The following is a 16645-nucleotide window of genomic DNA, read 5'->3' as shown; positions in this document are numbered from 1 at the left end:
CTTGAGAAACGAACAACAAAAATTTCACCTCCATTAGCAGATAAGAAGACAGAAACCTCAGTAAGTACTGTATCATCTCCATCCCATAGTGAAGTGTTATCTAGTGCATTAAACCAGCGATTCCAAACTAATGTGTTATCAAGTAGGCCTATATCAAATCCCCCATGCCAGATAAATTATGCAGGAAGTGAAATAAAGTCTGCCACCCGAGCCTCAAACAGAACCAAAAAAATACCACAGAGAAGTAATGATTTTTTATGGCCTGCCACAAGGAAGTCCAGCTGCTACTGAAACATAAAACCATCACCACACCACACATGAGGACCAGTGAAAGGCAAACCATCATGTGTGCATCCAATTGGGCCCAAGACACCTCTTGCTGTGAAAAATCAAAATTAATCATGCACATAAATATTAGATCTCTGAAATATAAAGCTGATGAACTTGGTGTTGTATTGAATGGAAACAATAGAATAGTATTATGTATTAATGAACATTGGTTAAGAGAAGAAGAGATAAAACTGTATGTACCACCATGTTTTAATTTAATTACAAGTTACTGCAGACCCAATGAAGGTTATGGGGGGTTCCTCAATATGTATAAGTGACAACCTAGGGTTAAGATATACTGTGCTTGATGTTAGGGACATATATGTTAAAGGCATTCTTGAAGTGGCTGTCATGCTACTACCAACATTAAAACTCAGTTATTTCAATATACCATTCTCCTGATAGTGATGCCGGTACATTTGTAGAGTGTTTAGATAAACTTATTCACCGTACAGAAAAATATACCAAACACAAGACAGTAATTTTCGGAGATTTAAATTTTGAAGTAAGGAAAAAAAACACACACAAAAATACTAATTTGCTTAAAATGCTAAGACCCCATAATCTCTTCTGTGCAAATTATAGTCCCACAAGACAACTTTCTTGACTCGACAATTTTATCACAAATATACATAAAGATGATTTTGAATTGGGACTCCTTAATGTCGACCATCTGGCAGATCACAGAGGTATATGGGTAAAACTAACAATTAATGAAACAATGGGGGACTGTGAACCAAGACGGTATGTCAGGTTATTAAATGATAAAAGCATAAATAGCTTCAGGGATAAGCTGAAGGTACTAAACTGGAATAATATAATATATGCTTCCAACAATGTTGAGGAGGCTTGTAGCAGGTTTGTTAGTACTCTATCTGAAATTTTCAATACCTCCTGTCCAATGGTTACCAAACGAAACAAAACACTGGCGAGAAAGCATGGTCGAACTACTCCACATAGGTGCTTCACACCATATTTACAGAAGCTAAGATTAATGGTTTTGATATGCTATGATAAGGTAAAAAATGGCAGTGTTGACAATGCAACGTATGTTACCCTCAAGAGACACTATAGATCACAAATCAGATTAGCAAAATGTAGAGCAAATGATAACTTCATTAAAAACTCCAATAATAGGTGTAAGGCTGTGTGGAGGGTCATTAAAGCAGAATTAGGTACAGGTAGTCATAGTGTAAAAGTTACAACTGATGTTAATGTCTCCCCAGATGAATTTAACCTAATTTTCTTTTATCAATGCAGCAAACCCTAATGCCTCATCTCCTCATAAGAAGAGTTCAAAATCAAATTCACAATCTACTTATATAAACCGGTTTTTACAAAACTTTGCTGATACAGTGCCAACCTGTAATTGGGGACACGAGGAAATAAGTGCTGTAATTAAATCAGTGGCAAAGTTAAGTCACTCCAGATCAGAAGATATTTATGGCCTCTCAAATTTTGTGATTAAAAAAATAATCAACTTGATATCATTCCCTCTCTGCACACTCATAAACTAGATATTTGACAGTGGTATTTTTCAGAATGTCTAAAGAAGACAGTAGTAATTCCATTACACAAAAAAGGTGATAAATCCTGCACTAATAATTATCATCCAATTTCTCTGATACCTAGTTTTTCAAAAATAATCGAATATTGTATATGCAAATTGACATGTATTTGTCAAAAACCAATATACTGACTATGTCTCAATATGGTTTTAGGACCCAGTTATCAACAATTAATGCTGTTGAAAATGTTTCTATTGTGCAATATTCTTTTGAATCCAAGTTAACTGCTGAAGCCACACTAGTGGACTTAAGCAAAGCATTTGATTCTGTAAACCACACAATACTGCTGGAAAAACTATGGTGTTATGGCATTAGGGATCTGGAACTCTCCCTCATTAAATCATATCTCAGTAACAGAAAGCAAACTGTAAGCTACAACGGTCAAAAGTCACAGTTACTGAATGTCATTAGAGGTGTTCCCAAGGATCAGTGGTTGGGCCATTACTGTTTATAATATTTATAAATGACCTGCCCAGCAATATGCCATGCAAATCTGTGCTTTATACAGATGATACAACTTTCATAAATTCAGGGGACATAAATAAACTGAAGGAGCAAAGTAAAGATTTTCTATCCAATATGTGGTTCGAAGCCAATGAGTTAGCTGTTAACTATGAAAAGACTGCAAATATATCCTTCAGCTTATCCAATGCTGATATTGAGTACACATCTACCAAACTTCTTGGCATATACTTAGATATGAAATTAACCTGGCAGAGTCACAGAGACAACATATCTCGAAAGTTTTCGCGAGTTATCTATCTACTGAAAGCCTGCTGATCAATTCCTATTACGCATTCTTTCACTGCCATAGTAGCTATGGTATTCTTCTATGGGGTAATTCTCCATGGTCCAGGAAAATTTTTATTTGGCAGAAGAAAGCCATCAGGACCATCTCTGGGATTACCAAAAATAACATATCATGTAGGTCATGCTTAAAAGAATTACAGATAATGACAGTCCCTTCTCTTTTTATATACAGTTGTCTTTTGTACATAAAAGAAAACTAACAGTTACAGCCTTAGGCAGTCCGTTCATAATCATAACACTCGTCAAACATTGAAGATAGAGATATCAACAACTTGACTCAAGAAAACACAAAACAGTTATGAATACATGGGAATAAGGCTTTCAACACATTACCTGTGCAGGCACATTGTGTCTCTCTTAATATATTTTAAAGTAAGATTTAAAAATGTCTGAAAGACAAAGCTTTTTACAGTGTTAAAGAATTTGAAACCTCTTCAAAAACAGACCTGACTTACGAAATAACTTGCAACTCTGTTTGTACCTCTTCCTAAGCTTTTTTTTGTCTATGTAGTTCCACATTTAACTGTTAAACATGTGGAGAAATCCTTATGTATGAAATGTATTCTTTTATTATGCACATTCTTTAAAATACACTCTTTAGTTATGTGGGATATCTTTATGTATCAAATGTATTCCTTTATTATGTATGTTCTTTTAAAGTATATACTTTAGCTTTGTGTGATACCTCACAATAGTGAAATTTCTTAATATGTAAATTGTACATTACTTATGACGACATCGATTGCATGTAAATGCTTAAAGATGGATAAATAAATACAGAAATAAATAAATAGATAAAAAATAAATATTCTTTACCCATGGCAGATACATTGGTAAATTAAAACTTGTACACAAATTCTTTAAAACGATGACGACCCACAACAAACTCGTACCGGTACACAATTTCTTTCTATCAATGGTAAGTTAATTATAATATTAATATGTGAACGCGAAGACTGAAGTAACGATTTTTAATATTAATTGCACAAGGAGAGCAATGATCTTCATACAGTTCAAAACGTATTTTTTCAGAGATGTGCACAAAGAAAAAAATAATATGCGTATGTACGCGATAAGTGAGGTAAAAGGAAGCTGAAGCCTTCAGTCATGAGACTGTTGTTACATTCTCTATCACGCTTTAAAATCTCCAATACTTCAACCCGCCAATCTCTACCCTGCTCACTGATCAGACGTCTAAGTGACACACGAAAATAATCGCACTCTTCGTGTTTACATGTTTCATGTGCAGTAAAATATGTTTACAGGGAAGCTAAAATGCGAAAGCTGCTAGAACGGTGATGTTGCCAGCAGAGAAAATCAATATATCGTGTACTGTCGGTCCCACGCGTAACTGCATGGTTGACAACAACGCTTGCGCAAGTATGCTTGAAACTGTATACTATAAGTTTCCGCAAGTATTAACACTGCACAAGCAGTTTGATATGCTTGATCGAATTACGATTATGAAGGTTTGTGCACGCATTCAAGCGTGTGTACCGCGAATAGGGAGGATTGTGTAAGCATTATTCAATGATATAGCTTAATTTAATTTTTTTTTGTTCTGTTAAATTACATTCCGTACGAAGTTGTACTGTACTGTAGATCAACTCACAGAACACATCATTACATGGAGCAAGAGAAAAGAAAATCAACAGTATTGTGAGTTTCAATTGTTTGTTTACCACGACTAGTTAAAACGGGAATAATGTTTCCGTTTCTTTAGCAACTCATTACTCCATATATCACATTTTATCTTTTTTCCGTAACAAGCAAAAAGGTTGACCAAAGCCAGCACATCGTCATTGTGCTCGACGTTTTATGATGAACTATAGCTTGCACAAGATTGCTTGAACCGATAGAACGCACAAGCTATTTGTGAATGCTTGCATAAGTATACTTGCGCAAGAATGCTTGTAAAACATGAAGTTACGTGTGTAGCCGCCTCCAATAACTTAGTGTATTGGCGTCGCTATTTCGCTTCCTTTTCTGTAGTAAGAGTAACCTTGTGGTCATTTGTTCCCGTTACCACAAAATTTGAAGTAATTTCATAATTTTAAATTTCTTCGTTATGAATAGCTACGACTTCACTTATAATGCGGAAAGTGAAAGACACAGAACTAGACAATTTTTGCGTGAAGAAAGTTATAGCAACGTGGACATTCATAATGATAATGCAACTGTTTTATTTAACGATCATAATATTCATATGTGAGCATCGAACACTTAAGTACCGATATTTAAAATTAGTTATACAAGGAGGCCAACGAAACATATATGATTCGAAAGGAACTTTATGGCAGATGTGCACAAAAGAAGAAAACACACGTGCGAGAAGAGTTTTCCTTTCACTCTGACATTGCTACAAACTTCAAATGGCTCTGAGCACTATGATGGGACTTCCCCAGATAGCACAGTAAGCCAGTTTCAAACTTGTTTCCAGCTGTAAAGTTCAAGTATATAAGCTTGATCAAAGATGGAATATTCAGGCCTGTTAGCTTGATTCAAGCTTGAAACAAACATCAAAGTTGGCAGAGTTCAAGCTATATTTCAAGCTTGACTTATCAAGCTTGGCTCCAGCTGTATCTACACACGTGGAATACAGCCTGGTATTTACAGCTTGTTTTAAGCTATATAAATATTAATCTGAATTTATTGAACCTAATTAATTAAATAAATATCAGAATGGAAATGGTGTGAAAAAATTATGAAGAAGTTTTAATTTATTTGTGCCACGTATTAGAGAGTTAGTTTAAAATGACCTCTTTTTGCACAACAACTTGTAATATGTATTCTTAGCTGGTAATCCATTTCACTTTTATCCAGGCTCAATTTTTCTTCGTAAAAAAATATGGTATTCCTTTACGTTACGTAATATTTAACATTTGTAACATTAACGTACCGAACTGTATAAAACAAACTTGTCAACAAACCACAACCATTAACGCGCATCACAAAGGTAAAATGGCCGTAAACATAGCAAGGCTCAGAAAAGTAAATAAAATAAGATAAAACAGAACTGGAGACAGCCACACTAAAACCAAACTCCGCGCCGTCATGACATCACACACGACAACACCCTTACGTCACAGCTTATAAACGCTTGTGGCCCTTCCGTGGACGTCTATGGAAGCTATGCTGCGCGCGCATCTGCTGTACAGCCTTCCAGGGAAATTACAGTTTATTTCAAGCTTGGGAAAATTATTTTAATTCAAGCTAAATTTTTACAGCTTGATGTAAACTGTGTAACAGGTTGATTTTTCAATCTTGAATTTTCAACTGAACCTAAACTCAATACCCACCTTGAAACAAGCTGTGTAACAGGTTGATTTTTCAATCTTGAATTTTCAACTGAACCTAAACTCAATATCCACCTTGAAATAAGCTTGAGTGCTAGCTGGATCACTGCTGAGGTCATCAGTCCCCTAGAACTTATAACTACGTAAACCTAACTTACCTAAGGACATCACACACATCCATGCCCGAGGCAGGATTCGAACCTGCGACCGTAGCGGTCGCGCGGTTCCAGACTGTAGCACTTAGAACCGCTAGGCCACGAAGGCTGGCTACAAACTTCTACCACGCGTAAAGAACGACTGTTATGACAGTAACGACGCACGAAAGTATCAACGTTTCGTGAAGTTGCATTCTAGCGACTTACATTGAAACACGTATGTAACGCAGCAGCGATGGCGAGGCATTGTAGCATCTGTGACCAGAGAGTATGCGCTTGACCGCGCGAGTGTTGCGAGCGGTTCTCAGTCAGTAGTAGTCTTTGCGAGTTAGTTGTCGCTATGCAGAGTAGCAGTCAGTCAGTCGTTGCGAGTCTGTAGCTCTGTCTAGTTGAGAGCAGTACTCAGTCTGTAGTCGTCATGCAGAGCGGTCGGTCAGTAGTAGCAGCCCAGTGCGGTTGTGTGATGTAGGCGGTCGGCAACAATGGTCAAGATGAGGAATAAGGTATACTGTTAATTAATATAATCATTAGATAATGAAAAATTTTATTTATTGTAATTATTCTCCAACAAGTCTCCCAATAATAATTTTTTATTTCAAAAGCATTTTCTCAAAAGTTTAATTTTTTTTTGAACTAAAGATCTCGTTGCACTTCCCATTTCATTCCACTTCTTTTTGAAGAAAAATTGCACTAGAATTACAAAAAAAAGGAGAATATTATTATTTGCAATGTAGTTCCTCCAAGTGGTGAGCAACAACAAGAGCAGATATGTGACATCCATTTATTCTGAGGTAAGACTTTAATTCTGATTGTTTTTACACAGGGCCAAAAAACCGATATTTCGGTTTAATTGAATTTTCTTGTCACTGAATGGACTTTAATTTTTTGAAGGATTTATAATTGAGTCAGATTGCGAATTTCACATTTGTTGCCATTGTCAGTACATTTGATTGTAGGCAGATTACGCATAGAGCCATGTCCATCAGCATTTCTAATTAGTATCGTTATTTTCTTTTAAAATTTTTGTGGGGAGGTTACACTTGGCTCCCATTTCTATTAAGTATTGCTATATTTTCTTATATAAAAATTGCGGTGGGGAGGTTACACTTGGCGACACCCAGTCCAGGATCGTATTTCGTTGAGAGTCTTTTGAGCGACAGTCAGATATCTGCTCTTATTTGCTTAGATAATTAGGATTTGGCGCAACGCTTTTAATAATATTGTGACTTTCTTTCTACAGGTCAACGGCAATTTGCTGCTTTGTTGTATTTGTGTGTTGCTTTTGCATTGTGCTTATTTGCTTTGTGAAAAATTTTGACTATTGTAAAAATGCCGCGAAAGACTGTGAATAGTGTATCGCGAAGTATTGTGAATGAAATTACCGACTTAAACAACGTGACCGATAGTAATTGTGATACGCAACGTAATGATGACAATCCTGCGTTCACTAACAATCAGTGCATTCCAACCACTAATGATGACTTTCACCTTAATGATGAACAAACGAACTCAATTGTCTCGTCTGTTAACTTGACGACAATTGATGACGCAGAATGCTCTATGGTAATGAGCGCTGCAGAGCTTAACACACCCGATTCGGAAAACTCAAGTAATGTACAGACAAATCTGTCTAATGAAAATGAACAGATCACACAAAGTAGGACAGATGTATTTAATTCCGAAACAATGACTGATAATATACCTTTGACTGACAAACCTTTTTGTAAATTTCAAAATGACCAAATGGTTACAGAAAGTGAAACAATTCCAGATCCACTATTGAACAGTACAGATAATAGAAATGGTAATTTTGGCTCGGATCCAATTATGGCAATACTGCTACAACTTAGGGAAGAGAGTAAACAACAGAATGAAAATTTCAAACAACTTAGGGAACAGTACAAACAGCGGAGGGAAATGATGAATAATTTTTTCAAACAACTTAATGGAGGTTTTGACAACCATTGCAGGCAGGTAGATGAGGGTGTCGACAGCCATTACAAACAACTTAGCGAAACAATTGATAAAAGTGTCGATCTCACAAACGAAAAACAAGACGACCGTAAAGAACAGAACAAACAAGTTAGCGAACAGATTACAGCTGTTACCATACAATGTCAGGACACTAAAGTACAATTACGTGTGAATACTAAGACTTGTGCTAATAACAGTAATGAAAAAGTTGGCACTGTTGCACAAGAATTAAATAGTACACATGTAAGCACAACAGAATTACATAAAGACGAAGTTAATGCAGTCACTGAACAATGTTCAGCAAACGCAACACAGATACACGAAATTAATGCAGTCACCGAACAATGCCCTAAAAACGAAGTACAGATTCGCGACGAAGTTAATTTAGAGTCAGTGGAAGTTTCATACACTCCGAATACGGAAGTTGACGAGAAAAGTGAACGACACAATAACCAGATTGACGAAAGTATTAAAGTAACAGAATTAACAATTATTTCAGTCACCAATACGTCACAGAATCCGCCACGTTGCGAGCATTTGTCAGACTTACGCAGCGTGTATAATGTGAACAATTTACAGCAACTACGCGACTTAAAATCCGAAAAGCCACGCGACTTAAAATCTGAAAAGCTACGCAACTTGAAATCCGAAATCACACAGACAAACAGACTTTCACACAAACCTGAACGTAGTATCAAACTAAGTGACGAGAACGTAGATTTCGAGCAATTTGCATTTGTAAGAAAATCTAAGGAATTTAATAATGACAGCGTACAGGCACACGCTTTGCACTGTATACGACAATTTATCTTTGTACATTCACCGCTATTGCCTGTAATGCAGAAGCTAGCTTTGAACCAGATGCGACAATTTATTTTTGTATTTACAACAGCATTGCCTGTAATGAAGAAATTTGAATTAGCACGAATACAACAATTTGCCTTTGAAATTTTACCGCTATTGCCTGTAACACAAAAGCTAAAATTTATTTGCAGTGCGTAATTGACCTCAGGGGATTCATTACGCTTTAATGAATATGTGCCGTAGCGAGCATAGGGCCCCGAGCTGTAGTAGTGCTATTTCATCTTTAGTTTTCTGCACTGCTGCCTTCTCTTCTACTATCCTTTATATCTATCAAAACTGCTCTTTAACTATTGCTCTATATAGAATTAAGAAATATTGTACTGAAAACCCGATATGACAAATCTTTTACCGAATGTGACAATTTTCATTAGGCACTCCAGAATCACGAGAACTTAAATAACAGATAAAAATCGTAATCATCAGTATGTGTAAAATTAACAGCAAACGCATTTTTTTTTTTGCTAACAATAGACCATTCCACCACAATAGCATGAAAGTCAGCCGCTTAGCATACGTAACCAACAATGCAGTCTACAAGGTCAACCAAACTTTAATGTTTCGCCGCGTGCATGTATAGTCCAAGCTCCAACAAATAGTAACGCATGGCAGCAAAGAAATAACTACGTACAGACAACACACTATTTCAACTCGTATCGCAATGCGCCGTATAGAAATTACTATCAGGACAGACGTAAAAAGAATGATGAGCACAATTTTCAGCGTACATTTTAATAACAGTCGATCTTTTCAGCAGCAAGAACATCAGCAACAACATATTATGATGAATGAAACAGACAATAAGTGTCATCTATAGCGTAACACGTCAGTAAGAAATAACAGAACAGTTCATATAGTGGATATGCCACAACATTCTCCCGTAAATAATAGCACGTACGACAGAATTTGACCAGACACAGTACAGATTGCATATTACGGTAACGCAAACATTACTTTTGACACGCAGAATTTTGTTCACGAGAATGTTATTTGAAACATGCTTTGTTGAATGCTCCACTGTTATCGCACCCAGATCTTACCAGAAATTTTTCCATTGCCACCGACAGTTCTAACACCGCTTTAGGCGTACATATTTTTCAGGAAATTGAAGAAGATGGTTCTACAGTAATTAAAAACATCGCATTTGCAAGTCGCATTTTGTCACCTGCTGAACGAAATTATTCCGTTACAGAACTGGAAACATTATGTGTTGTATGGGCTTTCACGAGATTTAGGCACTTTCTTTATGGCAGACACACCACCGTCTACACAGACCACAGAGCGATACAATTTTTGCTTTCAGCTAAATTTACTCACGATAGATTAAGCAGATGGAAACTTTATTTGCAAGAATTTAATTTTACGATTGTTCACATTCCCGGCACACAAAATGTTATAGCAGACGCACTATCGCGTTCTCTCAGCAACAATCAGCAAGACGTAGCAACCAACTTCTGCAAAGCAAATTTCAGTGTCATGTACATTCAGCAAGTTGCTTTTGAAAATTTTATTTCATCGTCATTACAGGACATAGCACAAGAGCAAAATAAAGACAATGTGTGGAAAGAAATTAAACACCTTTGGCAAGATAGGAATAATGTTACGATTAGAAACCACTACACTGTACGCAATGACATTCTGTTTCGCCGCTCTCATCCTGACAGCAACAATTGGTTATTATGCATTCCTGACGAACTGGTTAACAAATTAATCTGGTACACTCATTTAAGTTACGCACATTACGGAGCACGAAAATGTTTTCTTATACTGAGACAGAATTGTTATTTTACTAACATGGAAAAACGTATACGACGAGTTTTAGCGTCTTGTAAAATTTGCCAGAAAGCTAAATCAGACACCACTTCACATATTCCTCCTTTATATCCCATTATACCTGTGAAATTAAGACACATGGCCGCAGTAGATATTTTTGGTCCGATTCCGAGAACTAACAGAGGTTTTTGCTACATTTTTGTCGCTGTTGAGCTCACTTCAAAATTTGTTACTTTCACTCCGTTACGCAAAGCTACTGCTAAAACTGTTTCGAAAGCATTTGTAAAACATTTTCTATTTCATGTAGGGCATGTAATGAAAGTAATTTCTGATAATGGATCTCAATTTCGTAGTAGTGTATGGACACGCATGTTACGAGCTAGAAACATTTCTCCGATCTATATATCCAAGTACCACGCTTCTTCGAACCCTTGTGAAAGATTAATGAAGGAAATTGGTAAGCTGTGCAGAATATACTGCCACAAAAGACATATTGATTGGGATACACACATACTCTCATTCCAAGATGTAATTAATTCCATTCCAAATGAATCCACTATGCTATCTCCGACTGTTATACTGAAAAACGTTGAACCACCGAACAAAATTAAAGAATTAATAGAATTCCCCAAAAATCGTCGCCTACGACACCACGAAATAATTGACATTGCGCTGAACAACATCAAACGTGCCGCAGAGCGCCGGAGAAGACAGCAAAAACAGGTTTGTACACGCCGCGACTTTCACGTTGGACAGAAGATATTAGTACGTACACACTATTTATCCAGCAAATTAAAAGGTAAGTGCAGTAAATTTGAACTTCTATACGCAGGTCCGTATCGGATTCGCAGCATCCCTCACCCCAATGTTGTACACGTCGAAACTTTGAGAACCAGAAAATCGAAAGGCAATCACCATATCTCAAACATTAAACCGTTTATTGAGTGAAACCACTGTATGATTCAACACACTATGATGCCATTTACTAATGCAATTAATTCACCTGACTAATTATTGATGATTATCGTATTTTTTCTTGGCAAGTGCCCGGCAAGGTAAGGTTAGCAGGTCGCTCTTCTTGTCGTTACACATCAGACCGTGCATATTTTTCCAGATGAATTTACACATTTACGACTATTTCTGCAATTATATTTATGTGACTACTTATTGATGATTATCGTATTTTTTTTTCTTGGCAAGCGCCCGGCAAGGTAAGGTTAGCAGGTCGCTTTTCTTGTCGTTACACATCAGACCGTGCACATTTTCCATTTTTTTGTGTATATGACTGTACTCCAGTTTTGTTTGTATGCACTATGAAATAGTTAAGATATAACACACACCAGTCGACTTTGACATTTTTTTTTTTTTTTGCCTTATGACATCTCAACATCGTGACTGTTTCACATTTTTTTTGCTACTGCATTGTATTATTCTGTGTACATTTTTTCGCATCCGAACACTGTCAATGTCTTGGACATATTACGTTTTCTGTCATGTTATGCTGTATGGTTAATTGTGTCACCATAAACCAGTCATTATTTAGTGGGTATAGGATTTAAATGCAAGACATTAATCTTTGTTCATCAATTTCAGAAAGGAATGATGATTCTAAGAAATAAATTTAACATAAATGGGAATTTCACCTACGGAATAAACGAAAGGAGATGCAATAACTTTATGAGGAAGAGTAAAGGGATCAGGATTAACAAGCATTAACAAGACTATACTATACTCATCACAGAATAGCAGTCTTAACTAATTTTTTCTTTCAGAATACAAGGTGATTGATGCAGGCTGTCAGAGAGAACTACACATCTTATTTTTAGTGATGAAATATGCTAGAGATAAGGAATAGTTAGGTAATGAGTAATGAAGTGATTTTTTGCAGATGATAGTGAATACTGATGAATAATGATGAAGGAAATGGTATTATGAATAATGAAGTTTTTCTTTACAGGTGATGATAATGGTGAAGTTATGATGATATGGATAATGAAGTTTTTTTTCTTTATGCCACGTAGTTATTTAAGTATTTGTTGCGGTTTGCTTTGACAGCAGGTGTTACATTGCATAATAGGATGACGGAAAGTTTTGGAAAGGACAGCTATGGAACACATTTTATACACATTTCACTACTTGTTAATTCGAAGTTCACTACTTTTCAGCATAGTGTGCGTTTCTTCTTTCAGGTCAATAATCCGTTTTTGTATTTTTTCCAGGAGAAGTTTTTCATGACACTTACTAAACCTGTTACTTATTATACCTGTTCTAGTACTTGCATTTTTATATTTTTTACCCATTTGTGTTTATCATTTATAAATGTGATCACATGTACTGCCTTGTTACATAATCTTGCTACAGCTGACTCATGACGAATGACGTTACCTATCCTCATTTGCAGCAATAGGTCAAAAGCAAAAAGTATTATGCCTCAGCAATTAATTATCGATCCCAACGCAATGCATTGCTACCAAAAAAAAAAAAAATGTATTACCAGTCCCACATAATGTCACTAGTTTATGATAATTCTGAATAATACTGATCAACTCTGAATAGCATGTCACTCGAGTAATGACCTCTTAATGAGACTATATTCAAAATAATGCTTTGTCACTAGCTAATAACTGCCACTGTTTATTGTAATGCCTGTGATTACTAATGATTTGACTGTAATTAACTGATTTTTAATAATGACTTTGTAATGATCTGAATAATACTGAATGATAAACTATGTTTTATTCTATTCAATACTTGATGGCCACTGAGTGCCAATAATTAATGTCAATCAACGAAATTGTTATTAATTATGCCATTAATTAACTCTTGTTTTCAATGTTCATACTTTGTAATTGGAAATAAATGTGATTGTCTAATAATGCTTTGTAATTAGGAAAAGACTAATGATTCTTAATAGATTGGAATGACACATAATTAATTAACTATGGTACTGTTTAATAATGCTTTGTAATTAATTAAGGCTACAAATGATTAATTAATTAACTGTAATTAGACAAATGATTAATTAACGACAAATGATTAATTAACTGTAATTATACAAATGATTAATTAACTGTAATTAGACAAATGATTAATTAATGACAAATGATTAATTAACTGTAATTAGGAGAAGGTTAATGATTCTTGATTATACTCTGTAACTGAAAAGAATGCGATTATTTCATAATATTTTGTAACCAGGAAAAGAAGGCTACTGATTCTATGTAAAACAATTAATGAACATTTTTCTGTAATACTACATACTTGGTACAGAAATGTTCAATAACTGGGCTATGAATGCCACGAACTATCAATGAAGACTGTAATTGTCAATATTATGTGACTTGATGTCCTTCACCTCATAAGCTGACTACCCTGAATTACTGCAATGTCCATTTGTCCTGTTTATCCCAGTGATCATGGAGCACTATATTTGGTTTTGCACTAATTCTACGTTGGTGTGCCTTGTAAGAGTGTGGTGTTGACACGACATGCTGTCCACCACCATAAGCGATGAAGACATTATTATGGTCCCACTGTTTGGTGTACCTAATGTACTGCCAAAATGAAAACATGGAACATTACTACGACAGTTCAGTGTCTTGGCTACACTGATAAATTCTGATGGGAAAAGAACTTCAAGTTGTGTCACTTGGTGTTGTACTACTGTGGAAAGATATGGACTTTCAGAGCAGCTGTGTGCAATCTAAAGTGCTACAACCATGATGCAATCCTTCCCTTTCCTATCCTGATTCTTGTCACATAAAGAAAAAATTTTTTTGGTAACATCATTTATGTTCATAGGTTATACATTTTTCGATTCGCTAAACTCCAGTGTGAGTACACTTATGTCACTGGTCGACATGATGTTTGCCATTATGTTTATTTGTTGTGAAAATACTAAAGACATTTTTCAGTGCATGTGCACTTTGGACATGAATTTTTTTTGCCATTATGTTTATTTGTTGTGAAAATGCTAAAGACATTTTTCAGTGCATGTACACTTGTCAACATAATATTTTTTGCCAGTCTGTTTATTTGTTCTGAATATGCTAAAGAATTTTTTCAGTGCCTGTGCACTTTGTTATCTGTCAAATAATTTGTATATACTTTTCTGATTTGCTACTATGTTTTGTACTCACATTTTGTCTTTGTCTGATATATTTTGTACTTAGTGCGTGTGCACAACATTTACTTTATGTACTACATCTAATTATTCTTGCCAGTCTGTTTATTTGTTCTGCATATGCTAAAGAATTTTTTCAGTGCCTGTGCACTTTATCTGTCAAAAAGTTTGTATATACTTTTTTCTGATTTGCTACTATGTTTAGTATTCACATTTTGTCCTTGTCTGATATATTTTGTACTTAGTGCGTGTGCACAACATTTAAATATTCTGTAAGTTGTAGGATTTTGTTAATTAAAGAAAAATTTTGCCGCGCTTGGCAAGTCCAAATGACTCACCATCGCTGCCAAATTTTTGCCCCCCGAGTGGAGGGTTATGAAACACGTATGTAACGCAGCAGCGATGGCGAGGCATTGTAGCATCTGTGACCAGAGAGTATGCGCTTGACCGCGCGAGTGTTGCGAGCGGTTCTCAGTCAGTAGTAGTCTTTGCGAGTTAGTTGTCGCTATGCAGAGTAGCAGTCAGTCAGTCGTTGCGAGTCTGTAGCTCTGTCTAGTTGAGAGCAGTACTCAGTCTGTAGTCGTCATGCAGAGCGGTCGGTCAGTAGTAGCAGCCCAGTGCGGTTGTGTGATGTAGGCGGTCGGCAACAATGGTCAAGATGAGGAATAAGGTATACTGTTAATTAATATAATCATTAGATAATGAAAAATTTTATTTATTGTAATTATTCTCCAACAAGTCTCCCAATAATAATTTTTTATTTCAAAAGCATTTTCTCAAAAGTTTAATTTTTTTTTGAACTAAAGATCTCGTTGCACTTCCCATTTCATTCCACTTCTTTTTGAAGAAAAATTTCACTAGAATTACAAAAAAAAGGAGAATATTATTATTTGCAATGTAGTTCCTCCAAGTGGTGAGCAACAACAAGAGCAGATATGTGACATCCATTTATTCTGAGGTAAGACTTTAATTCTGATTGTTTTTACACAGGGCCAAAAAACCGATATTTCGGTTTAATTGAATTTTCTTGTCACTGAATGGACTTTAATTTTTTGAAGGATTTATAATTGAGTCAGATTGCGAATTTCACATTTGTTGCCATTGTCAGTACATTTGATTGTAGGCAGATTACGCATAGAGCCATGTCCATCAGCATTTCTAATTAGTATCGTTATTTTCTTTTAAAATTTTTGTGGGGAGGTTACAACATTATTAAATGTTGCAGATCATGCATCTGCGGAAATACATAAGCGTCCGATTCCACCCGCTGCTTTGACCCATGGCGTCACAAATATGGCTGAAACGACCATACGCCACGATTCCAATATGGCGCCTATGACGTCGTTACGTAAACATGCTAAACACTAAAATGTTGAAAAACCAACACACACATTCCACAAAAAACCTAATGATACTAATGGGACAAGCATGGGAAAATGGGGGTTTTTGGTTGGGGACAAAGTAAATATAAACAAATTTAGACACACACCCCATACCAAACAACACGAAACAACGAAACAACCGACAACACACAACTCCCCAAATTCCACTAAACAATATCCTCTGGAATCGGGCACTTTCCTTTACCTATATAGCTCAACAGCAGCCCCCCATCCCACAAATTGGAATCGAACACTTCCCTTGACCTATATGGCTCAACAGCAACTCCCGATACCGGAACACCCACAGCCACAACCACACATTGTAATGGAACACTTCCCTCGACTCCAAAACACACACACACACACACACACA

At 36.0% G+C, this 16645-nt stretch overlaps 1 protein-coding gene across 1 annotated transcript in view; it reads right to left on the bottom strand.

Annotated features, from left to right (window-relative positions):
* Positions 1-4074, bottom strand: part of LOC126428141 (uncharacterized) — a 128923-nt gene extending 124849 nt beyond the window's left edge. Inside the window, exon 1 of the mRNA XM_050090048.1 lies at positions 3525-4074. Within this exon, the coding sequence (XP_049946005.1) occupies positions 3525-3539 (15 nt within the window). The 5' untranslated portion in view covers positions 3540-4074. The remainder of the gene's footprint in view (positions 1-3524) is intronic.
* Positions 4075-16645: the final 12571 nt, after the last annotated feature.

This window comes from Schistocerca serialis, chromosome 12 (assembly GCF_023864345.2).
Source record: "Schistocerca serialis cubense isolate TAMUIC-IGC-003099 chromosome 12, iqSchSeri2.2, whole genome shotgun sequence".
Lineage (NCBI taxonomy): Eukaryota > Metazoa > Arthropoda > Insecta > Orthoptera > Acrididae > Schistocerca > Schistocerca serialis.
Note: the sequence above shows the minus strand (reverse complement) of the source record. Positions and strands in the feature narration are given on the sequence as shown.